At 41.5% G+C, this 23,799-nt stretch overlaps 1 protein-coding gene across 6 annotated transcripts; it reads left to right on the top strand.

Annotated features, from left to right (window-relative positions):
• The first annotated feature begins 1,803 nt into the window (after nt 1–1,803).
• Nucleotides 1,804–23,432, top strand: CD47 (CD47 molecule). 6 transcript variants are annotated; one of them, XM_069022302.1, is made up of 12 exons: nt 1,804–1,929; nt 6,542–6,892; nt 8,194–8,232; nt 10,447–10,536; nt 12,164–12,265; nt 12,651–12,743; nt 13,270–13,365; nt 14,358–14,450; nt 16,104–16,135; nt 18,429–18,453; nt 19,131–19,158; nt 21,084–23,432. In XM_069022302.1, the coding sequence occupies exons 1-11, from the start codon at nt 1,884–1,886 to the stop codon at nt 19,154–19,156; spliced, it is 993 nt and encodes a 330-aa protein (XP_068878403.1). In that variant the 5' UTR covers nt 1,804–1,883; the 3' UTR covers nt 19,157–19,158; nt 21,084–23,432. The 6 variants fall into 6 exon arrangements, with proteins under 6 accessions (XP_068878403.1, XP_068878412.1, XP_068878422.1 ...); XM_069022319.1 differs by lacking the exon at nt 18,429–18,453 and having other exon boundaries at nt 1,805–1,929; XM_069022320.1 differs by lacking the exon at nt 8,194–8,232 and having other exon boundaries at nt 1,807–1,929.
• The last annotated feature ends 367 nt before the right edge of the window (nt 23,433–23,799 follow it).

The following is a 23,799-nucleotide window of genomic DNA, read 5'->3' as shown; positions in this document are numbered from 1 at the left end:
GCCCAAAACCATCAGCAAGCGGAGGCATCGCAGATGTTTCTCAGCAGCAGAAGGCAGAGCATTACAAGACAGAGGTGCACACCTAGCTGGATGGCACAGCAACCTCTAACACAATAATCGAAACTGCACACAAAGAGTTATCTTGGAGGGATTTGTGAGACCTGGCTCGGTAGTACAGGAGGCAGCAGCACCTGGGAGAGCAGCACTCTCCCACACGAGGCTCCCGGCCATATGAAATTTCCCATGCGCGCTGTTTTGCTTCTAGGCCAGCGTGGGTGTGCTACGTTGTTACCTTAGCAACAGGGACAAGTGCGTGCTGCAGCTGTAGCCTTCTCCTCTTTGCAGCAGGAGAGCATCCCTGCTTTTCTTACAGAAAACGCTGCGCAGCTCCCCACAGAGGGGACCCCAGAGCCTGTGGCTATCAACGTGCTGGCAGGCAGGGCACAGACAGATATGAGCTACGTCTGATGCAGACATGTCTTCCCTGCTACCCTCTGCTCCAGCTTGTCTCTTCTGGCCTCCAGAGAACATCATCTGAGTCAGTCTGGCAGGAGCAGGATCAGCAGCTTTGTGCCAGCCCCCTCCATCGTTTCTGGAGTCAGATGGCTCCTACAGCTCAAGGCTTTTTACTAAGCTTGAATGCCAGAGGATGTCTGAGTGCTTTATGAATATCTGGAGGAAACAAACGTGGCAGTCAAGGCATCAGTACCCATTAATCACTTAGGGAGGGCCGTAGGAGAATTTAAGAGAATAGACTCAGGAAGCAGGGGAGTGTATGTGGGGTAGAGCCACCCAAGCCAACATAAATGTTGCAAAATCCCATAAATGCACTAAACCCACATAATTTTGATTCTGCCCTGGCTTTTGTCCTCTGTCGAACTTTGGGACTTGTAATAACATTAGAAATATATACATATTTATAAATGTACATAAATGTGTGCTCCCCAAATACATTTAACAATCCTTTTTTTACCACTTCACCAACATGTATGTTTGAGAGCAAAATTTTAAGACAATTCTACATTAGAAGTTCTAAAGAGGGCTACTCCTGGAAAAAAAAAAAAAAAAGAGAAACAAACTTGTTGAAGCATTTGCTGAAATAATCAAATGTATGTATTACCACAGATGCAGGGAAAGGGAGCACTTATCCTCGCTTTTAAATGAAGTGCAACAACTGATCACTTATAAATTCTTCAGTGTTTTTGAACACCTCGTGTTTCCCTTGCACTTGGTGCATATGACTGCAGCCAGGAGCAGACGTGCCCCTGGCAGGGCCGGTTTTCCACAGGCTTTTAGCGACAAGGATGCCCTCAGTTCCCGGCATCAGCTGACTGAGGGGAAGGGAGGCGGGAAATGAAAGCGCTCCCTCCGTCCCCTCTCGCCCCCGCCGGGCCGCGGCCCTACCCATCCCAACGGGGGTTTTACCCTTAAAAAAATCAAGAGCTTTCGAAATCAATAAAGCGGTGGAGGAGTCACTGTGTCAACGCTTCCCCTTTTATTGGAGCCGGCACCTTCCTCCCCTGGCAGCCATTTTATTCCGCCCCGAACGCGACCCTCTCCGCTGTGCGTGCGGGGAAACACGAACCACAACGCCGCAGCCCCGGAGCTCGGGCGGGCGTTGGACACATATCCTGCTAATTACTTTAAAAACATCCAAACCATCACCGAAAACAAGCCGCATCGCAGCGAACCCCGCGAGCTGCTGCGATGTCCGGGGGGGAGCGGGGCTGTCCGTGAAGCCGGGCCCGCCCCGCGCTCCGCCCCCGCGCCAGCAGCCGCAGCCAATCACCGGCGGGAGCGCCCCCTCCTCCTCCGCCGCCCGCCCGCTGCGGCGCCGCTCGAGCTGTCTTTGCGCCCGGCCGCGCCGCCGTCGCCGCTCCGCCATGTGGCTGCTGGCCGCCTCCGTGCTGCTCGGCGCCTTGCGCGCAGGTGAGTGCCCGCCGCAGCCCCGCTCCCGCCCTCCTGTCTTCTCTCCCCTTCCCTCGTCGTCCTGACTCTTCCGGCTGCGGCCGCAGCGATCGCCCCGAGGCGCCTCCCGTGCGCCCCCGTCTCCAGCAGGTCCCGGGGCGGGTGCCCCAGCGGTGTCTTCGGCGGGGCCCCCGGGGTGCCAGGCGGGTGCGAGGGAAGGGCTGAGCCGCTCCCCCGAGCCGCGGGAAGGGAAGGGGCGAGTGGCGGTGGCGGCGGGCGGGGGCCAGTCCCGGGGCCAGCGGGGCGGAGCGGCCGCCGCCCGTCCTGCCGCCACTCGGCGCGGGGACTCGCGGCGCCTCTACCCGGAACTCCCGGCTGTTCCTGCTGGCAACAGGCGCGTGTGGGACTGCGGGTGCGTAGTGGTAGATCGCCGTCATTTGGGAAATGAGCGGGGACACACACATAATCACACAGACTGTCGTGGTTTGATGCTGGCCTAACGCCAGGCACCCACGAGAGCCGCTTGCTCACCCTCCCCTGCCACAGCTGGGCAGAGGAGGGAAAAGGAAAAAAAAATTAACGAACGCTTCGTGAGGGAGATGAGGACCGGGAGAAACACTTAAAGGGCAAAACAGGCCGAACTTAAGTTGCAAAGTGAGTTTGCTACTAACAGAGTCAGAGGAGGATAACGAGAAGTAAAATAAGCCCTTAGAACACCTTCCCTCCCCAGCCTCTCCTTCCTTCCCAGCGACAGCACAGGGAGACAGGACATGGGGGCTTGGTCAGTTCGTCACCGAGATTTCCTTCCGCTGCTCCGGGAGAGGAGTCTTCCCGTGTGAGGCCGTGGGGTCCCTCCCAGGGGAGACAGTTCTCCGTGAACTTCCCCGGCGTGGGCCCACTCTCATGAGCAGCAGCCACACCGCACCTGCTGCAGCGTGAGTCCCTCCCACGGGCACACAGCCCTCCCAAAACTGCCGTGCCGTGGCTCTCTCTTTCCACGGGGTGCACTCCTCCATGGACAGGCTGCTCCAGCCTGGAAGCAGGGGCCCCCTCTCTCTCCATGGGGTGTTCCACTGGATCACAGCCTCCTCCAGGCATCCACCCGCTCCGGCACGGGCACCTCCCCCACGGGCTGTGGGTGGATCTCTGCATCCCCCGTGGATCCCCATGGGCTGCAGGGGGACAGCTGCTTCACCATGGTCTGCACCACGGCCTGCAGAGGAATCTCGGCTCTGGCGCCTGGAGCGCTTCCTCCCCCTCCTTCTCCCCTGACCTTGGTGTCTCCATGTTGTTTCCCTCACATATTCTCACCTCCTCTTCTCTGACTAGAATCCAAAATCTTGTAACTTTGTTTCGATTTTCTTCTTAAATGTGTCATGACAGAGGTTACCAACCTCTCTAACTGGCCCAGTTTTGGCCAGCAGCATGTCCATCTTCAGAGCCATCAGCCATTGGCTCTGCTGGACATGGTGGGAAGCTTCCAGCAGCTTCCTCACAGGAGCCATCTTTGTGGCCTCCCTGCTGCCTAAAACCAGGCCGTGCCAAACCAATGCACACACAAAACAGCCGCTGTCATCCAGCCCCCACCACCACCACTCCCTGCATCCTCCCTGGGGCTGGCGGTGGGGTGCTCCCTGCAGAAGTTGCAGGGGAGAGGAGGGACAGCATACCCAGAGCTTTGGTTGTCACCTCCCTGTGCATTACGGCAGCTCAGCTCCGTGTGCTTTCCTGAAACAGTCAAACTGGTCCCCTGCTGCACAGGGTCTAGGGTTGACAGCGTTTCTTGATCTTTAATGTTAGGTTTGTGTGCCATTGATGTGCAGTTGACATTGCACAATATTAAGCTCTTATTTCTCTGCCTTGAGAAGAAACTCAGTGGGGGAACAGAGCTAACAAAATTTCACCAAGGTGCAGGTGCTGTAGTGTTCTCTCAGTAAGCAGCACATTGAAACTTGCGTGTTTAAAGTTAGTGTTGAAATTCCAGTCTGGGTTCTGGGGTTAGCAGTAGACTAGCTTAAATACCAAGTGCCCCAGCGTGGTTTGCATGAGAAGGCGGGTTCCCATCAGGTGCAGTGACCAAACTTAACCAGTTTTGTCAACTGTGTGCAGCAGTTTTGAATTTGCACTGCATGTGCCGCAACCTTTCTGTGGCAGCTTTGCAACTGCAAGTTCTTCAGAAGCCCCCGTGCTGCTTAGTGTAAGGCTCTAAAATTGTCACCTTCATGTGACACTTCTAAGATGATAATCTACGAGAAAGTTGGAGGCAAATAGCCCACCCAGTAATCCACTGCCTGCAGGATTTGGTAACTATTGGGAGAAGCTTCTCTTGGCTTCCTCTTACCACCAGAAGAATTGTTGGCAGTGGAAGTACCATCTGCAGGAAGCAGTCGGGCTCCCTTTAGTGGGAGAGCAGCCACACAGCCTCTTCTGTGAAAGCAGCCGGGTCGCAGAGGACACGATCCCGCAAATCCATGTCTGTGTGCTCAGCTGGAGCTGCACCTCATTCCTGCAGCACTTGCTGCTAGAGCAGCTCACAGGAGTGCTTCTGCTCCGGATCCAGGCAGAACGTGCCGGCTCCCATGGACTGACTACCCACCAGCAGAGCCCTGGAATCAGGAACTGACAGCTCTCTGCTGTTCTCTGCTAATAACAGGGAGAAAATTTCCGTCAAGTTTGTTCTAATTCCTTCAGGATGGTTGGGATTTTTATTGACTTTTGTAAATGCTTGGAAGTATTTCCTTTAGTTGAAAATCAGCTTTCTTGGTGAAATGGAGCCAGTGGTGAACAAATTCTTCCTACAAAATGTCAGTGTGCTGGCTCTGAAAAAAAAAGAAAAATCCCGGGAGTTGTTATCCTGATTGAGTGTGAAACAGGTGTGAAATTTATTCCACAAAGAACCATTGAAGGTTTTAATTGTGTACATTTGCTTTTTATTAGGGCATAGGTTGAGGTTTGTGCATAGTTTCCCTTTGTTCTGCTTTTGTTGCTTTTATTCGTTTAAAAATGCAACACAGTGAGTAAACCAGAGAATACTTCTTCCTTCCTTGTGAAGTGCTGTCATGCATAATATATACAGAACCAGTTTATTTTAAGCTTTTGATATTCAGTAGTAATCCAGGAAAGTATGTGAGAATATTAAAGCAATAGTTAAAACAGGAGTGCTTTTTAAATGTGATCTGAGACTCTTGATTTGAGGGGGGGGGGGCGGGGGGGAAGAGCTACTGCAAATAGTGACAACTTTTTTTCCCTTTCCTTTTTTTTTCCTCTACTCCCTTCCCTAATTAGGTTTAGTTGTTAAATACATATCATTCTGAGCTGGTTTTATACATGTGAGTACCAGTAGTTCCCCTGAAGTCCCTGGAGCAATTCTAAGTTTCAGTGCTTACAGTATTAGGGGATTGTCTTGTTTTACATATCCTTTCCCATATTTGGTTTTATCAGATGGATGTAGTAAAGCATTTTGAATTATTAATGTCTCTGGGACTTTGGGGGAGCTATTATTATTAAGAAAGCTATTAAACTTTGTTATGGTTTCATACAAACAAGGAAAAATAGAGAAAATAAAATATTCAAACCCTTCATAGCTTACAGCCAAGCTAGTTGAATTAACCTCTTTCTTGTGGTTCTTGGTGTAATTTGTATACTGATGTTACAATTTATGAGACTCTTAGGAATGATGAATGGATCTTCATTTCTGATAAAATCTTGGTATGGGGTTCAGGTCTTTCTTGAAGCAGTGGTCAGGCAGTACTGCTGTTGTAGAACTGTGGTGCAGTGTGGGAGAGAGATGGGAAAACTTAGCAGTGGTAGCATGATCTTGGAGGTGTTGATTTTTCCTTATCTGCATTGAATGGTATTGTTAGAGACATTAGTCACAGTGATTTGTAATACAGGTTGGTCATTTTTACAAGTTCTCCATTTTCAGTTCTGTTGTGTATGCAGTCAAATACGAAGTAGTAATCTTATTTAATGCATGGTGTTGTGTGTGCACCTTCTCTGTTGGAAAGGAAAAGAGAGGGAGTTTGCAAGAAGTGATCTAAACCTATGGGCATTTGGCTCCACCTTCAGAGATAAGAAGGAACAAGTGACAGAGCTTTCTTGACTAGGCTGCCCTGCCTGCGTTCTCTCAGAAGTGTGAAAGTCAGACTTTTTTCCCTGTGTCCTTAATGAACTGTAAAGGAAGCTTGTGTGGAGCTGATGCCTGGACCACAGTTTCTAGATACCTGTGTGAACAGCAGCAAAAAACTGAACATCAGTGGGACAGCCTGTGGTTAATATTATGTGTATGCTTTGCAGAAACCAGGCAGTATTTCTGCATGTGAAATAGGAGAGGCATCCCAAGTAAATAAATGGCAACCCCCCTTTTTTTTTTTTTAAAAAAATTTATGATATGTTTTGGTATCTATACATTAAATGGATGTGAGAATGGCTGAGTTTGTGTAGAGGAGTAAGTAGTATTATAATAATGCCTTTTTTGCATCTTCTGTTGATCCCTTAAAGCATGATTCTCTTTTTGTGGTTTTACAGGAGAGTTTGTTTTGTTTTCCCAATTCACCTGTTGTAATTATTTCTTCTTTGTTCTTGAGTATTAAGAAATAATTCTGAATGTGTCAATTTTCATTTTTCTTTCTAGGTTCTGCCCAGTTGTCACTTGTTGGGACAGGTATTATAGAAAAAAATGACTGTAATGAAACTGTAGTTTTACCTTGTTACGTGACTAATTTGAAGGAGAACAATGAGAATTTGGTGCTTGTTACATGGAAAAAGCAAGGAGATATAATTTTTTCTTATCACGGAGGAAAAAAGGAGTTTAATATTAATCCATCGTTTTCATCTGCAAGATTGTTATCCCAGCCGGATTTAATCAAGGGTGTGGCCTCACTGGTGCTCAGCAGTGCACAAGCAACTGTTGGAAATTACAGCTGTGAAGTAATAGAATCGAACAGCGTAGGAGAAATAAAAATGGAACTTAGGAACAGCTCAGGTGAGTTACCTGCTATTGTTTCAGAACCTGTTGGGAGGGAAAGCAAGCAAAATCTTAAGGGAAAGAGAAAAATAATGAACATGGCAATGTATTCCTTTAAAGTGAACATACAAAAAATGTAGCACTCAGGCCTTCTAACTTGTAAGCTAATTTGGGTTATTTTGGTTTAAATGAGAGGGGAGTGCTTCCATGGGAAAGATCTGAACACATTTTTTCATTCTGTAATAATGTCTGAGGGTTATTTAGGTCCAGTATAGGAAAAGCTATGCTTTCCCACATCTTTTTAATTATATAGATGCTGATATATTCAGCAGTCTCATGTTACTGCATTATGTATTTCCGATCATCTTCCTGGTATCTTCATAATATTGAAATGTGCACATCCATCACAGTGGCTGCAGAAATCTTTTCTTGGAAGAATTGCTTCTTGCAACCTTTAACTCTACTGGAAAACTACAGGTAGAACTAATAGAAATTCTGTTGTAAGAGTTCTAAAACTCAATCTGAAGGTAGGCAGTTTTCTAGTGAGGTTGAAAATGCTACTGCTAGGTGGCAACTTGTTACGGTTTTCTAGCATTAAATGTCATCTTCAAAAGATGGTGTTTAAAGTGATGTTAAAATGAATGAGATTCACTAAATTAATTTCTCATCTAGAGAGCTATTTTACTTTATCTTGTCGGTCTCAGGCCATGTTCTCCAGTGCCTCAGGTGTTGGATAAAGGGTTCTGCTGTACATGTGTGCTCTGTCCAGTGCTGTGCAGATGTGACAGTGTCACTGGACATAGGTGTGCCCTCTTTATCTGTTCTGCATGGGAGATTTATCTCTGGAGAGCTGGTCAGAAACACTGAATGTGTTGCATATGTGTAGCACATATGAAATATTTGGGAAGCTCAAACAGATGTTGCTTGTGTCCTGCTGCAGACATTTGTGTAATTCTCAGTTGGGTCTAGTTGTTGAGTTAACCATATACCCTGCAAAGCAAATGTGATCCTGAAACTGACAGGGGCACAGCCACTGAAAATGAAGATGCTACAAAATCATTCACTTCTTAAAACACTGCAAAAACAGGGAAAGAGGTATACACAGTTTCCGTTTCCTTCATTCTCTTACAGCTTACTCAGCCTCTTTTGACTGTTTATGCCATTCAGTGTTAAGCTCCAGAAGAGGAAGCAAGGCTTGAGAATGTAGTAGAATCAATTCCCATTTTCAAGTTTTTTTTGCTCTGTGTTTATAATTTTGGAATTGGTGTAAAGACAACAAAGCAGGAAACTGATATAATTTTTCTAATTTCATTTTCTAGTTGTCAGTTGCAGCGGTGAAACACCAGAGGAAAGATGCGGTTAGTGAAATATTCATAGTTTTGAGGTCACATTAGGTTTGAGTGTATATGCTAGAAAATGCAAAACTTAGGTAGCTAAAGGTAACACAGTCGCTTGCTCTCTCTTTCAGTTCTTCTGCACAACTTTTTGCTGCTCGCTCCTCCTTGGTGCTCTAGAGAAGCTCTTGAGACAATAAGCTAATAGATGAAAGTGTAGCAAGTGAGTTTTGAAAAGGGTTAGTGGATAATGAAAATCCTGTACTAGTCTTCACTCTGTCATTTCTGAGCAATGAATTCATTCTGTCACTACTAGCATGTTCCAATTGATGCTTTTACAAAGATAGTCATACAAGAGCCAGCTATCCTCCAGCTCTCTTTGGAGAATTCCTGGATTCACCTAGGCAGTGGTAGCAGAGTGAGCAAGATTTCTGTGCAAGTGCCCTCTTCTTTGTGCACACACACTTTCCTGATCAGGAGAGTGACTGTCAAATTTCCCCATTTTCTTTTCTTTTTCCTCTCTTCATCATCTCTTTTCTTGCTGCTTTTTCTCTTCTCTCTTCTCTTCTTTCCCTGTCCTTCTTCTTGTTTCTTCTTTTCTTCCTTCTCTTCTTCCCGTTTCTTTTCCCTTTTACGTCTTCTCTTCAACTCTTCTTTCCCTCCAGTCTGGAAGTCTCTCTTCTTAGCTTGGAACTGACTGCCCTATATTGGCTCTCAAAATACTGCTTTATGCCAGGAGTTTAGTTGATCACTATGAAGCACCAGAGTAAGGGAAGTATAGTGCCAGGAAAATGTGTTCAACAGTTCCTCTTCCTTGCATGTTGCATGTGTCTGCAGTACTGCAAGCGCTTCTGTACAGTAAGTTCTTTCAGACTCCAGGACTGGACCACAGGTGGTTCTGTGTTGCATGCTGAAGCCCCAGCAGACACCAAGCTTCTTGGCTGCTTTCTTTTTGTCATACCTGATAGAGTCATCTGGAGATGCTACAGAGGAAGGGAAGTGGTTCTCAGAGTCTCTGCTTGCACTTTTTCTTTAATCATCGAACAGCATAGCTGGGATTTGGCTTATCTAGGGAGAGATCGCTGTGCATTGAAGTTACTGTCCAGTATTAGTTGCTTTTTTAATATTGCAAATGAAGCAAAAAGTCTTCCTTTAAACCATTCAATAAAAACTACCTTGTTTTGGTAAGAAGTTGGCAGATACTTCTCCATTTTCTTGCCTTCAGCTTAGTGTTTGCTTTGTATTTCTGTCGTATGCACTGTATCTTCTGTGACCTCTTCTGCGGGGAGGGAAGGGAAGGAGGGAAATTTGTGAACTTAAAAGCTGTCCTCAGGGTATTTAATTGGCATTGAAAGTTGTGAGGTATTGCTGCTTAATTACATATGTCTGGAGCAACAGATAGAATTTTTATATATGAAGAAAAATTGCAACAAATATGCATCTTAATGAAGATGAGAAATTTCTTTGGAAGCAAATGGGCAGGCAGAGGAATGGTGGCAAGTATAATGTAAGAAATGGAGACTTTGGATTCCACTGAGTGAGCCTAAATGAAGATACGAGCAGAGATGCAAGAATTAACTGCATTTTCTAGTTCAGTGGAGATATTTTCAGAATTTTATGTTGGAAGGTGGCTTACAGGGTCTTAAAGCATGACTGACTGAACAGCCTGAGGCATCCAAAATGCAGGGGAAAAAAGTCTAAATGGATGATGTTGGAAAGACCTAAAATTAACAAGGCAGTGTTTCCCTCTCACTCTTGGCTAGCTCTCCTGTATTCCTTACCACACATTGGGATTTCTTCTGGAGTTACTGCCATTGAAAGTAGAATAGAATAGCTGAGGAAGCATAAAATTTGACTTCTCATATCTTCTCTGCTTAGCCTAAATACACTGTTTTTCTGATTTACAGAGATTTTTGTTGTTCCACAAGTTCAGTAGCTTGTAGTGCCAAAAAATAGCACCAACATATTCTCTACTCCAGTGGAAGTTAAGACTTCCAGTTTGGAAAACACTGGTATAACTTAGGGAAGTACTGAAAAAGTAGGTTGTCACACAGAAGATCAGGGAGAGAGAAATGCATAGGTAGAGGACATAGGCTTCTTAGCCTATTATAATTCTTAAAGCTAAATTACATACAGTATTGGGCAATCTAGGGCATAGCCTAAAAGGAATGATAAATATAAAGCCAGTAGCCTCAATTTTTGTTCTCTTCCTACTATTTTGCTTTGTTTATTCTCTAGGATCATGGTTCCTTCTAGTGGAAAGGGCTGTCATCATATCATTGATGAGCTTACTTGTTGTTTTGTGTGCAGCTCAGTTAAGTGTTATTGGTAAGTATTGACTCTTTAATTCTTTGCAGTTACTGATTTGTCCTGAAATCACTTCTATGCATAAAGGCATCCATGTAAAATGAAAGATGGTGCTCACATCTAAGAGATGTGTGGGAATTGATCCAGATAATACACAGAGATGTGGTGTGTATGAAGCTTTTCTTCACTGTTGATTCACCATGACATTATTGAATAATTCAAAAATGTTTCATTATATGGCCATAAAATCAATATGAGAGAAGGAAGATGTGCTCTCTTCTTAGTGTAAAACTTTTCATTAGTCTTTTAGCACTGGCTGAGTTATTATTTAACACTGACGTTAGTGATTTTGTTAAATGTTTTTGGAGGCAATACATGCATTCACCAGTGTCAGACATCCTCAGATGTTCTTTATACACTGGTGTCCAACATCTGTGCAATGTAGAGTGTGTTTTATGTCCTGGCCTTTCAGATAATGCAGTTTGTTACATCAGTCTTTGAGGTTTTTCAGGCTTTTTCAATTTGTAGACTTCTAAAAAATAAATTGAAAAAAATATTTCAGCTAAGAGTCAAGTCTGTAAGAAGTGGAAAGAAATTGCACTCAGTGATTTGTAATAGTCACATACATATTCAGCAATCTATATATAACTTCTTTTATTACTTTTAAATGAATTTCTGGAAGTGTTAGGTGACTCTTCAAAGGTCCATCCATGGTCAAAGGTTGAAAAATGATACGTATTTTAAAAATTATTTTATTTCTGTACTGTTGTATTCCTGATTTTCATATTTTATACTGGTGTAAGAACCTCTTACGTGTTCAGGAATTGTCATTGCCCTGCATTCATAGCAAAACGTCAACATTTTTGGGAAAGTAATCATTTCATGGAGAAGCACTATCATTTCTTAGGAGTAATTTCAGCGTGCTTGGATGTTTTTGCACTTGAGCAATTCATTGAAAGGTCTTGGCCTGTCTGGGGAAGAGTTGTGCTACCTCTAACTTAATAAATGTGGGTGTATTTACTGTTTGCTGGGATTTTTTGGTTTGTGTTGGTGCATTTTTTTCCCCTTAATTTGTACTCTTTCAGATAACCTGTGAATCCACCAATAGTACTTAATGCCTTTAAATAGGTTGTTAAATTGGGCATGATTTTTCTGTGTAAGACTTGGGAATGTATGTTTTCTTAGTTTTGTGGGTTGGGGGGTGTTGTGTTGGTTTGTTTGAGGTGAGGTTTTTTTTTGGGTTTTGTTTATAGGAGTGGCTTTTTAGGTGTCACAAGGAAGAGAATGAGACCTGGAACTTCTAAATCCCTGAGACTCACCTGAGTAACAAAATTCACTGTAACATTTAAAAGCAGTGCATCTACCCAAATTAATCTGTACCATGTCCCAGAGTTATTCTGATAACATATCACCTGAATTGTATGGAAGGAGAAAGTAAGAATTTGATTAGAACACCAATGCCAGGTGTCATTTTTCTGAGTAAGCCATATTAACCATATCAAATAATGAAAACAAATTAAGTCTGAGGAATGTACATAGTTTTAATTTTTAGGAGTTTGAGTTTCTTGTTTAGGAAGAGTTCTAATCATAAATCTATGTTTTAGTGAGAGAGTGTATGTCTGATTGTTTTCCTCTCTGTCTCTTTAAGGATTAAAGTATGAAATTGAATCCCAGAGGAAAGTGTGCAGTATTGTAGCACTTGTCATCTTTGCAGTTGTAGCTGGTGTAGGCGCTGCTCTTTTTGTCCAAGGTAAGTGATTAAAATTGCTCCCTTAATTTAAGGGAATAAGAGCAGAAAAGAATCTCTTCTCTGCTGTAGTATGGAAGTTAGTAGCACCTATTAATTGCCACCTACTAATTTTTAAGTAGAAAAATACACAGACTACAGCAGAAACAGCATTGGGATTGTCAGGCCCTCGAGTGATCATAGGAAGATACAGACTCCAAATTTATGTATATTTTCTATCCTTCTGCTGAGGGAGAATATTAGGGACTAGAGAATGACTTCTGGTGCTTCAGTGGGATTTCTTTCTGAACCCAGGAAACTTGGGATGTTAGTGATTTATGTTTGTTGCTTTGTGCTTTAATCCAGTTAACAATTCTGGTTTTACTGACTCCCACTTAAATGTTTGCAGATGGCTATACTGTACAGAGTCAAGCTGGTCTTGGCCTGACTGTTATCCCTGCTGTGATTTTGGTACCACTTCAGTACGTCATGTTTGGAATTGGTGAGTATTTATTTACTCACTAACATATGGATAGAAAAAAACTGAGCTCCTCCCATAATCTACAAAGTATTCTCATTTATATAAACAGGTGCTGCAGTAGCATCTGGGATTCATCACATTTATAGTATCTTGAAACAAAATGTTTAGCCTGTGTTTGTTGGGCTGAGTTGCTTCACTGAAGAAGTAGGAGTTACCTGCTACAGTGAGATTTAGGGTAGCACATCTCACACCTGAGTGATTTCTGCTCTCCCTTCCTGGGTTTAGGGACTGGGTTGAATAACTAGCTCTGAGAATGTGTGTTCCATTTTTTCCTACTTGTGGTTTGTTTATAATGTTATTTATATTTACATAATTTTATGTGTGTGTCTACATACAAGAGCCTTGACTTGCAGTGACTTGTGTGTTTTGTTATCACGCTGACTGGCTGAGCTTAGAATTTAGGAGAATCTGATTTCTAGCTTTATGCAATTATCTGCCTTTTATGTCTCTGTAGTTAAATTTTATAATTTTGTTTCTTTTTTCCTAGTTTTTGACAGTCTACCGCAGGCAACGTTGGCTCTGATAGGTTTGAAACTTCTTGGTTATATAATTGCTGTGGTTGGTTTTGCACTGTGTGTCCCAGGTAAGCAGTTTGTCTTCTATGAAAGTGTGCTTTTTACTCGTCTACACCTGATGTTTGTTTATTTCTAATACTAAAATTTTGTGAAAATGGCTTCACTACATGGAATGTTAGCTAGTAACTCCTATAAGTGTAGTTTAGGACTACTGTGCTAATGCTTTTTTATCTGGTGAAAGAAGAATAGCCCAAAGGCAGTATTACATACATCAGTTTCCTGACTTCATTCTGTGAGCAGCTGCTTTAAAAAAAAAGTCAGTTGTTTTAATTTTGCATGCTAGTGTTGATTTTGGGTGACTATTATTGTTATTCTTTCTGAGGCCTAGGGTATTTAGAAATTAAATAATAATTTTCTCATGTTCAGTGATTAAATCTGTAATTCCTTGCTAATCTCTGCTTGTATGCAACTGAGCTCATGAATATTTCAATGAATACCATTAAAGCACATTAAGAAGGTAAATGTAGAAATAGTAAACTTGGAAGTGTTCTTGGGCTGTTGTAAGTGTGGTTGTGGCTGACGCTCGGTTTCATCACTGAAAAACTGTCACTGTGGTAAAGGAACACCAGCTAAACACCACACACAGTGATGTCCCTTATCCTTGCCCCTGGCCTCCCTTTGTCCCCTCCCTGCCTTCCCTTGTGCCACCAGAGAACCCCACAACAGAGAAAATCCAGAGCTGGGATTGAAGATGTAAGTTTAAACTTACAGTACAGTTGATGAAAGAATGTTCTCAATTGCAGTGAATTACAATAGAGTACCTAAAGTAGTAGAATAGTTTAGCTAAGCTGGATAAATCAGTAAATGCCTCTGTGTCACTAAGGAATGTACACAAAAAAAGAAAGATGCAGGAGTAGTTTGGGGATAGCTTTGAAAGTGAAATGAATCATGCCTGTCTTTATCAGGTTTATTTATTTTACTAATCAGTTATATCTGAAAACAAGCATTTGTGCTTTTTTTCTGTCAGTTGATACAGTTTTTTTTATTGTGTTTTTCCCAGCCTGTCCTCAGTTACATGGGTCTGTTCTGATTGCTGGCTTAGCTATTATGGCTATTGCAAGTTTGCTTAGTCTGGCTTACGTGTTTATTATGGGTAAGTAGCACCTAATATTCTGCATTATTTTCCTTTCAAGTAGACATAATTTATTTGAGCATAAGATGCAATTTTGCAGTTGCGTAGTTTTAAAAATTGCTGAAAAGTTGTCTGTATATGTTGGCTTTGTTTCATAGAGCATGTGGGGAATCTTGAGTCAAGAAACCTACAGTTTATCATCATAAACTGTTTTGAGATCAACATAGCCAGGTTTCTTAAGGAAGAGCATTTCAGTTGTAGGAGGGATGTTGCTGTTCAAGTTCTGCAAGCTTAGAATGAAGAGAGCAAAAGGGTGTCAAGGATTCTCTAGAGTGGGTTGTGGGATGCTGGTGACAAAAGCTTATCAAAACATGGATTTAAAGAAGTGAAATCTGCCTTGCACTGGTTAGAGGTAGGTTAAGTGCAGTTTGAATGCACACCTTTCATTTTAGTGAATCCTGGTTCTCTTCATATTTAATTTTAAAACCCAGGAGAAAAGAATAGCAAGGCTTTGTTTCAGAAACTGGTCTGTTCATCAGATCTCAAAAAGATGAGAGACATAAAGATGTGCTAAATAAGCAAAACTCAGAAATTCTGTGTGATTGGAGTGCTGGCAAACCACAGCTCTACAGCTTGGGTCAGAGTGACATTTGTTTCAAGCTCTGCATGAAGGCTCTTCAAACACCTTGTTGTTGTCCACCTTCTGTGGACACAGAGGATATGCTTCTTCCAGGCTCCAGCTGTTGAAGTGTTTACAGTGAGTGCAGTCTGCACTGAACCATGCAGTCTCCCCGATTTGGTGGGTACACACCATGTGTGGGCATGGCCAGAAATACGAGACCCTGAGACAGTGAGAATTTACAGTAGAGAAGAAATTAAGGCAGAATGCCTAATATTTGATATTCAAGATAAATGAAGATGAGCCAAAACTATGGCAGACATGAATCAAGCCTTCTAATAACAACAATAAATTTATTTTTATTGACTTTGGTTTACTTGTATATACTTGTATAGACTTCAATGCTGTGTGGTATTGGTCTGCATAAATGTTGCATTTCTGGTTTGATTGTGCTGGCTGAAGAAGTCTAATGTAGATTCTAGCATGCCAAAATAAGCACAATGAATAGTGAGTAGCCTAATTCACCTTTACAGCCGAGTGCCTGAGTGAGGCAATTCACACACTGAACGTGATAAGATTATTTGGTTCCTAAACAGAAGAGTGCTTAGAGGCTCCTAAGAATTTCCAGATCATAAAATTAAGTACCTTTGGATAGGGGAAGCTTCAGTTGTGTGTGTTACTACTCTGTTGCAAGTTTTATCAGTAGACAATACCATTTCCAAGGTAACAAGTGACATGATGAGAGGAAATGGCCTCAAGTTGTCCCAGGGGAGGTTTAGATTGGATATTAGGAAAAATTTCTTCTCTGAAAGGGTGGTCCAAGCATTGAAACAGGCTGCCCAGGACATGGTAAAGTCACCATCACTGGGAGTGATGTTTAGGTGTGGCACTTGGGGATGTGGTTTAGTGGTGAAGGTAGCAGTGCTGGGTTAATGGTTGGGCTTGATGTTCTTGGAGGTCTTCTCCAAACTTAACAATTCTACGGTTCTGTGTTTTTATTTGGTTGATTGTGACATTCATTCATGTGCCTGGTCACTTTTTTGTAATTATTTTAGGTTCCAGAATGAAAGATCATCCTCGTCCGGGGGTAAGCTTAAAATTAATAAATTTGGGGTGACTAGATGGCTCAGGGGAATGTAGTGAGATACTGAACCTTTCTTCACTAGTTCGAATTCAGACCAGGTTGGTAGCAAGCAACAGTTCTGGCTGTGTAACAGATGTCCAATGTTGAGTGAGTTGGTGGTCTCCATTGTCCCTATTGAGTGTGTCTGTAGCACTGTAATTGCCACCCTGGCCTAGGGCTGCTCCGACTGTTGTGCCCAAATGGAGTTTCCATTGCTGTCACTGAAAGGTGGTGGATGTCAAGGGAAGTTTGGCCTTCTTTCACAATGCACTCTTCCACCTGAATATTTAAAAGACATTTTGCTCGCCTTATTAAAAAGCTTTTCCATCAATGTGAGTGCAAAACATCCAGGTGGCCTGCAAGAAAGATTTGAAAGGTTTTTTTCCTATGGTCTTCTACACCAGAACCCTTTGGCATTCTCTTCAGTTCCTGGCTATACAGAGGGCATAGCCTTGACCTTTTTTCTGATTTGCTTGTAATGCACCCTAATTTGATGAGACCTTCTGAACAGAGAGAGTCTGTCTTTAGGTAACACAGAACAAATTGAAAAATACCTGGATCTTTTTAAAGAAGGTTTTTTAGTTGTAGAATAATAATTTCCAAACCAGTAATTTTCACAGACTTACACAGTGTTTTTGAGTGATCCATGAATGTGAACTGCCTGATTTCTGGTGTTTTCCAGAAGCAAGGGAAAAGGCACAGCTGTAAAATACCAGTAAAATTTCGTTGTAGCAGGGGGATTTGGCAACTACTAACTCATCCCAGCTCTTAGATGCCAGCCATCATTTGAGACACATTTTCAGGTCTCCAGTCTAGAGCCTGAGACCCAGCTGTTGAAAGAAGATGGTTGCTAACAGTGAGAGCTGACTGCAGTTAGGACAAGAGATTTTTAATTTTTATTTCCTTTGCTTTTGCCTCATCCATTTTCATTTTAAGGAAGAGTATTTCAGAGGATTGGCCTTTCTTTATGGAAGGAATAGAAGTGCACAGAGTTAAAAAAAATAGAAGATAAGGTGGTTAAGAGAGAGTTATGTTATAAAAATGAGCTGAGAAATGAAGATAGCTTCATTCAAAATGAAATCTTGTCTTTATCTAACATCCTTGTACTTACTTGTAGAATGGAAGTAAATGGGGCAAGAGGAAGTTCTTTTTTTTCTTAGTTTTAGTTGTAAATAAACTTTGAACTAGAAACAGCAAAACAGCATCCTTTGATGAGAACTCTGTTCTCTTTATGAGCTCCTCTCCTCACAAGGTGGTCTTCCATGGCAGCAAGGATTTGAGAAATAAAGAAATAGCCACAGCAGCACAGTAATGAACATCATGTTATTCTCCTAACTGGGGACAGGAATGAAATCAAAAGAAGTTTTTAAAACTTAGAGGTCACTGGAAACCACAGCAAGTACAAATAATCTTTTTGCAGCTGCAGATAGCAGAGGGCAAGATACGGAGGAATGCAAGTGATGTAAATTGTGTCCATGAAGTTATGGCTGATACGGAAAGACCTGGTGGAAATTGGAGTGTGTTAATATGCTGCCTGTTTCCATCAAGGGCTGTTCAGCCTGTATTGCTGTGCTTTGAGGCAATAAATAGGTGTGAAGTAATTTTAAGCATACACTTCAATTCTGTGTCATCTAAAGACTATGGAAAACTTAATATTGGTGAAGGGCATCATTTTGACACTGGGGCACACTTAAAAAATTACTCTTGAGATTTTCTTGAGTCAGAGGGGGAAAAGGTGTCTATTTTGAAATCTGCCATCTTAACCAAGGAGTGATTTATTTTTTTTTTTTTAGCATTTCTGTAGATTGCGTGTGTTGTTTCTGATGATTGTCTACCAGACTAAATGCACAACTGTCGTGTATTTCTTTTTGAGGAAATTCCACTTGGTTTGCTTGGCTACTAATTTTCTTTTCTTTTTTAGTCCTGCTGCTTTGTTACTAACCATTGATCAAATGGCAGAAATAATCAGTTAGTTTTTAGAGCTAAAAACTAGTATCTGCATGGCTTCCGCTGCCACCTAGGGGTATTTCATCTGGGTAAACATCACAGTAAGGGAAAAAAGCCTGGAGAATGCAGCTATTGACTGATACAATTTTTTCTCAGACCTTTAGTCATTAATTTGATTAACATAAAGCTTTCTTCATTTTTGTAGAATCACTACTTACTGTATATGTCAATTAGAGTAATTTAACTGTGGCCAGCCAGAAGTAAACATGAAGGCTTTTTATACATATATATATTTTTAAATGTTTTGCAGAAAGCTGTAGAAGAACCACTAAATGGTAGGTGATATTCAAGGTTTATCTTCTAATTAAGGGATTAATTGTGGATAAAGATGGAACCAGTAGTTCTAATTCCCAGTACCCCAGCACTGAGATGGCAGATCAGTGTGGCAACTTATGTGGCTCTGTGAGTCAGTAAGAGTTTAGTTTCTCGATGAAATTTTGCCTGCAGCTCCAGACTGCCTGTTCTATGCCACTGTGCTTGCAAGCCAGTGGCATTGTTTGACTGTTTTAGGACAAATCCAGTATCTCACGATATTATATGTCCACCCTCTTTGCTTTGCAAAATGTCCAGCTTTTAAGGGAAAAAGAGGGACTAGTCTTGAAAATTGATGTTAATTCTTCATAAGGATTTATTTAGGTGAAATACTTAACAATCATAGCAAAATCTTTCCTTGCCACTCTATTCTTTCGCACTTCTTTGGGTTGGGGAAACTCTCTCATGGTGTTGGGAAACTGACAGCACTTTAAGGTGAGGGAAATTTACAGTGAAAAAGGGATGGCTTTGATACTTAATTTTTTTTGCTATTATGTTCACTAATTGGCATGCTGACTAGTAGCAAGTTCTAACCTGAAGTTTAGAATTAACCTGAAGTTTAGAATTAACCTGAATATTAATGATGAAGCATTCCTTTCTGTTTCACTCATTACTAATCCATTTTTTTTTACTTTTAAAGATGCAAAAGGAGTGATGTTAGAATGATGGTAAGTCTAACAGATACTTATTGTAATGGCTAAGTATTTGAGGGCTTTGATGTTTACAGTTACCCAGTGCTAATCTGATGAAATCTGGAGGACAGGTTTCAGGGCAGGTGTTGTTCTTATTCAAACTATATTTATTGAAAGGAAAGAATATGTGTATTGTATATCAGACAGAGGGGAAGAATGTGTATTCCCTAAACAGTGAAGAGGATGAGTCAGTGAGAGAACTGTGCAATAGTATGTTTCTGGTTAAATAGCTTTATGTTTACTTTATGCTCATGTAGTATTAAAGATGCCTGGAATGTTTCCTTGGTGGTGGGTTGTTCTGTTTGGGGTTTTTTTGGGTTTTATTGTTGATATAACTAAGCTTTCTCTATGCATTTAATTGGTGATCTTCCATGAAAATTCACAGGAAAGTGGTTTAAAAGTAACTCTCTCCCCCTCCCCCTCTCTTTAGGGATTACTTGAATTCTCTGGGTTTTGTTAGATTGTATTCCGATCAGACTGCTCTCACTGAACAGCTTAATTTTAGGCTAGGTGATAAGGTTTGAAAACAAAACAGTATTATTGATTCTTTTCTATTCAGAAATTATACTTTTCATGGGAATAGGATAAAAAAAGCACTTGTTGATGCTATTGGTACTTAGGTTTGTTCCTGAATTCTGAGCAAGCTTGTCATGAGGTATCACTAGACCCTTAGCCTAGGACTCTTGCATTCAATTACAACATTTTGCTACTTGGGATAAAGAGTAAGGCCACTCCAAATCTGTTAGCTCACTTGAAATTTTTTTATATCATGCCATTTCTAGGAGGCATGAATTGACAATGTGAAAATAAATGAGGTACTAGTTAGCTCTAATTGGAAAAAGGTGTATGAGTTAGTTTTAAAAACAGGCTTCCTTACAAATACCAAGTGCTGTTTGGTTTGTGTTACTTAGGACTACTACATAGTTCATCCAAATACCCCATTTAATTATTTTCTAAAGCAATAGGAATACAAGCAGTTCCACAGTACAAAGGACAAGTGCACTGGTGTCTCATAAACACATGGATAAACATATATACCAGTTAGAGTAATCTGAGCTGGATGGAGTGGAAGGCAGGGCCTGCTCCAGAGCTGGCTACTGCTTGTTCTTTACAGAATTGTTTGAGATCAGGAAACAAATAGATACTTGCCAGTCCATTGCATTCGGAGCAGACCAGAAGGGAGATCAGGATGGGCTCACTGCAGTTACCTCATACTGCTGAAGAACAAGGCAGAGTTTTGCTTGGAGATCCAATTTTAAATAAGTTGCCTGTTTTTTCTTGGGTCTCATACAGGCTTATGAAAACCTGCCTTCTAGGGCTGAGGTAGAGCTTCCAAAAGCACAGAAATTGCCAATTACCCATTTCATTTTAGGGTAGAGCTAGAAGCTTGTCTGCTTTCTCTGCACTGAAAGATGGCTCCTAACCAGTGACAGAAGGTTTTACAGATGGAAGGCAAGTGCTCTCACTCACGTGCTGGAGGCAGTTACCTTTTGAGCTCTACCTGCTTTCTACCTTAACCTTCCCTGGAAAATTGACACACAAACTGAAGCAGGGATGAATCAGATGCTGAAGCTGACTAGCTTACAAAATGGCATACGTGAAAGAAAACTAGCATTAGAATATCTGGACAGGGTTGGACAGACAGCTGAGCCTGTGAGCCATTTCAGCTTATTCAAATTCACGAGTGAAAGCTCCAACACAGTGTCCACCTTTCTTTTGTGGAGGGGCTGAAACATCACTTGCTGTTAGTAACACCTTTTCCTACTACTTGAATGCTAAATGTGCTTCCAATTTTGAAATGAAAAAAAAAAGAATTCTTAAGTTGTAACTTGCATAGGCAGCACAGAACATTGCTGTTCTTCCCAAACAATATTTCTTTGTCTTTCTTTTTAAATTCCCAGAACTGCAGAGCTATGTGATGCGTATATAAAAAGTACACCGTTGTTGATACACCGTGGCCTTGAAGATGCACTACTCAACAAGAAGAAATTCAGGAATCTAGTTGTTTTGCATGTGTGGCAAAAGTGCTTTTGATATAAATGACGTAATTTTATAGTCACAGCAGCTGTAGCAAGGAACATGTGTGTTTGCCCACATGTGATCTTTATTTTCTTTTGTTATGGTGTATATGGGATGGTTGAGGGTGAGAATATAAAAAGCACTATTTGCCCAGTACAGAGTCTCCCTGCAGTAATCCTTAGTGGTATTATTTTCAAAAACTATCATTAATCACTGCTTTGATAATGGGCCTGCTGAGCCCAGAGATTGCAATACCATTTAGACTATTGTTTTCTTTATTTGTGTGCATGGACAAAGTATGGTCTATGTGTGTGATACAAACAGGAAGTAGAGATTGTACAAATACATCTTTTCTGACATTCAGCAAACTTTTATAAAAAAAGAATAAAAAGTTACACACAAAGTTGCATAAGTACAAAGTTTACTCCCAGCTCTCTTGAAATTATTAACAGAGTTCTAATTCCATGAGACATTAGTATTCCTCTCTGTGGACAGTAGTCATGTGTGCTCTGGTGGCTGATATTTTTGTCTAGTGAGAGGGCTCTCCATGCCTCCTCTGTATCCTTTGATGAGAAACTGCTCAGCTGTTGGAGCCTAATTCAGCACTGGAATTACAGAGCACAGGAGCTGGTAATCTTAATGCTGAATGTGGTTCTTGTGTGTGTTCATGTTGTGCAGTGTGTGGAACTGGAAGCGATTTCAGGCTTTCTTAACTCAGTGAATTTGTGAAAGTCGTGGATGCTTCATAAAAATAGGAGTTGTCCTATTTAGTGTATTTTTGACAGAGTTTAAAAATCTTCTTTTCTTGAATGGAAAAGAGCTATATAATTTTTGACCCAAGTTTGTGTTGCTGCCATTATATCACAAATATGTAAAACAAAAAGGAGGAGCTGATGAGGAGTGAGGAAGCTCAGTTTCTGTACATATTTAAGTGGTACTGTTAAAAACCAGTTTACTAGGACTTGCACATTCCATGAGATTCTGCCATGTTTTACAGCTGTTTTGAGAGTTGTTCCAGTATAGTTGGCTGTTTTTGGACTTCGTGTATGCTTTGTAGAAACCTTGACACTGTTTCCTGTTTGTACTAAGGTACTGTATTTCAAAGGCACACATGGTTTTCTCCTTCTAACAATTTAAAACTTGGTTTGGAAAGCTGTTGCCAAACAGTCATGTAATAAAATCCATGTTTTTAAAGATCCTGAGTAATTTGGCACTTCTCAGAGTTGAATGTTACAAGTTAAGGTTCATATCCATGTTGTGGGTGCATAGTGTAGGGATTTGGGTCTCTGCATGTTGAGCTCTGAGTCACATCAAGAATTCAATGAAACAAAGCTGAGTGTCTCATTTTACAGTAGGTGCTGTTGTAATCGTCCCTCCTGCCAAGGCTGTGGGATTGAGCCATTTAAAGCAAGCCATGGGCCAGCCCTCACTGGGATCAGTGGTACTGGACATAGGGAAGAAGGTCATCCATGTGATAAAATCTGGGAGAAGCATGTATGGCTCACACTGTCCTACTTTGTCAGTGGGAGTGTTCATGTAAGATTTAAGCTTTTACATATGAATCTTTTGATACAGGTTTTTCCATAATCTCAGTGATATCTAGATAAAGATGGGAGGTGGTTCTCCACTACAGTTCAGTATAAAAATTTTTCTGATTAAGTACTGTGCAGTGCTCCCTGTTTCTAACTAGGGATTCCCTTTGGTAAGTTGAAAGTCTTAGGAGAGGAATAAAAAATCAAATCAACTGTTGAGTTCTTTTGAGGTATTCTGCCTTACAAAAAACCATATATAATAGCTTTATGTTAATTTCTGTAATGCAAACTGCAGAACCCCCTGTGTCACCGTGGGATCAGGCCAAGCTGTTCCTAGGAATTGTCAAAACATGAGGAGCTCAGCGGCTGTCTATGGGCTGCAGAATCACAGCCCCAGAAATGGGAGAAACACACCATCCTGTTAAGAGCTGGATTTCTTGTAGGTGTGAATTTAAAAGAGAGTTTTAAAAGTCATTAGTACACCCAGCCAGCTCTTTCCCACCAGTAATTTAAAACCAAAGTTGTTCATAACTGTATGCTTTCATTTGTGTGTGTACATATGTGTGTATATATAAATATATAGACATTTTAAATATCTATAGATCTATAGTCTTTACCCAAGAAATTGTTTTTATTTATGAAATGATTTTGTAAATATTGTGCTAATATACTTAAAAAATAAAGTCATTTTAAGTTGTTTTTGCAGGAGATTTTCTTGTTGCTAACACACTGAGCTTCTGTAGCTGCTTCCATAAATTCATAGTCATAGCTGCTCTTCTCCCTGTCTTTATGTAGTGCTTACTGCATCTACAGAAATGTTCTCAGTGTTACATAGGCTGCTGCAGATGGTTTTGGGTGGGTTTCTCCTTAAAAAGGTCATCCAGATGGTGAAGTGAGTGTGTAGGTTGCCTTGTAATAACTTCAATTACACTCTCCAACATCAGCCATCAAATGTTGTCACCCCAGTGTGCCGTGGGAGGAAATGAGAGCTGAGGAGTAACGAGCTGCTGCTGCCACTGCATCTTTAGAAACAGCAGAGCAGCACCTCTGTCCAGTCCATCTGTGC

Source organism: Aphelocoma coerulescens, chromosome 1, assembly GCF_041296385.1.
Source record: "Aphelocoma coerulescens isolate FSJ_1873_10779 chromosome 1, UR_Acoe_1.0, whole genome shotgun sequence".
Lineage (NCBI taxonomy): Eukaryota > Metazoa > Chordata > Aves > Passeriformes > Corvidae > Aphelocoma > Aphelocoma coerulescens.
Note: the sequence above shows the minus strand (reverse complement) of the source record. Positions and strands in the feature narration are given on the sequence as shown.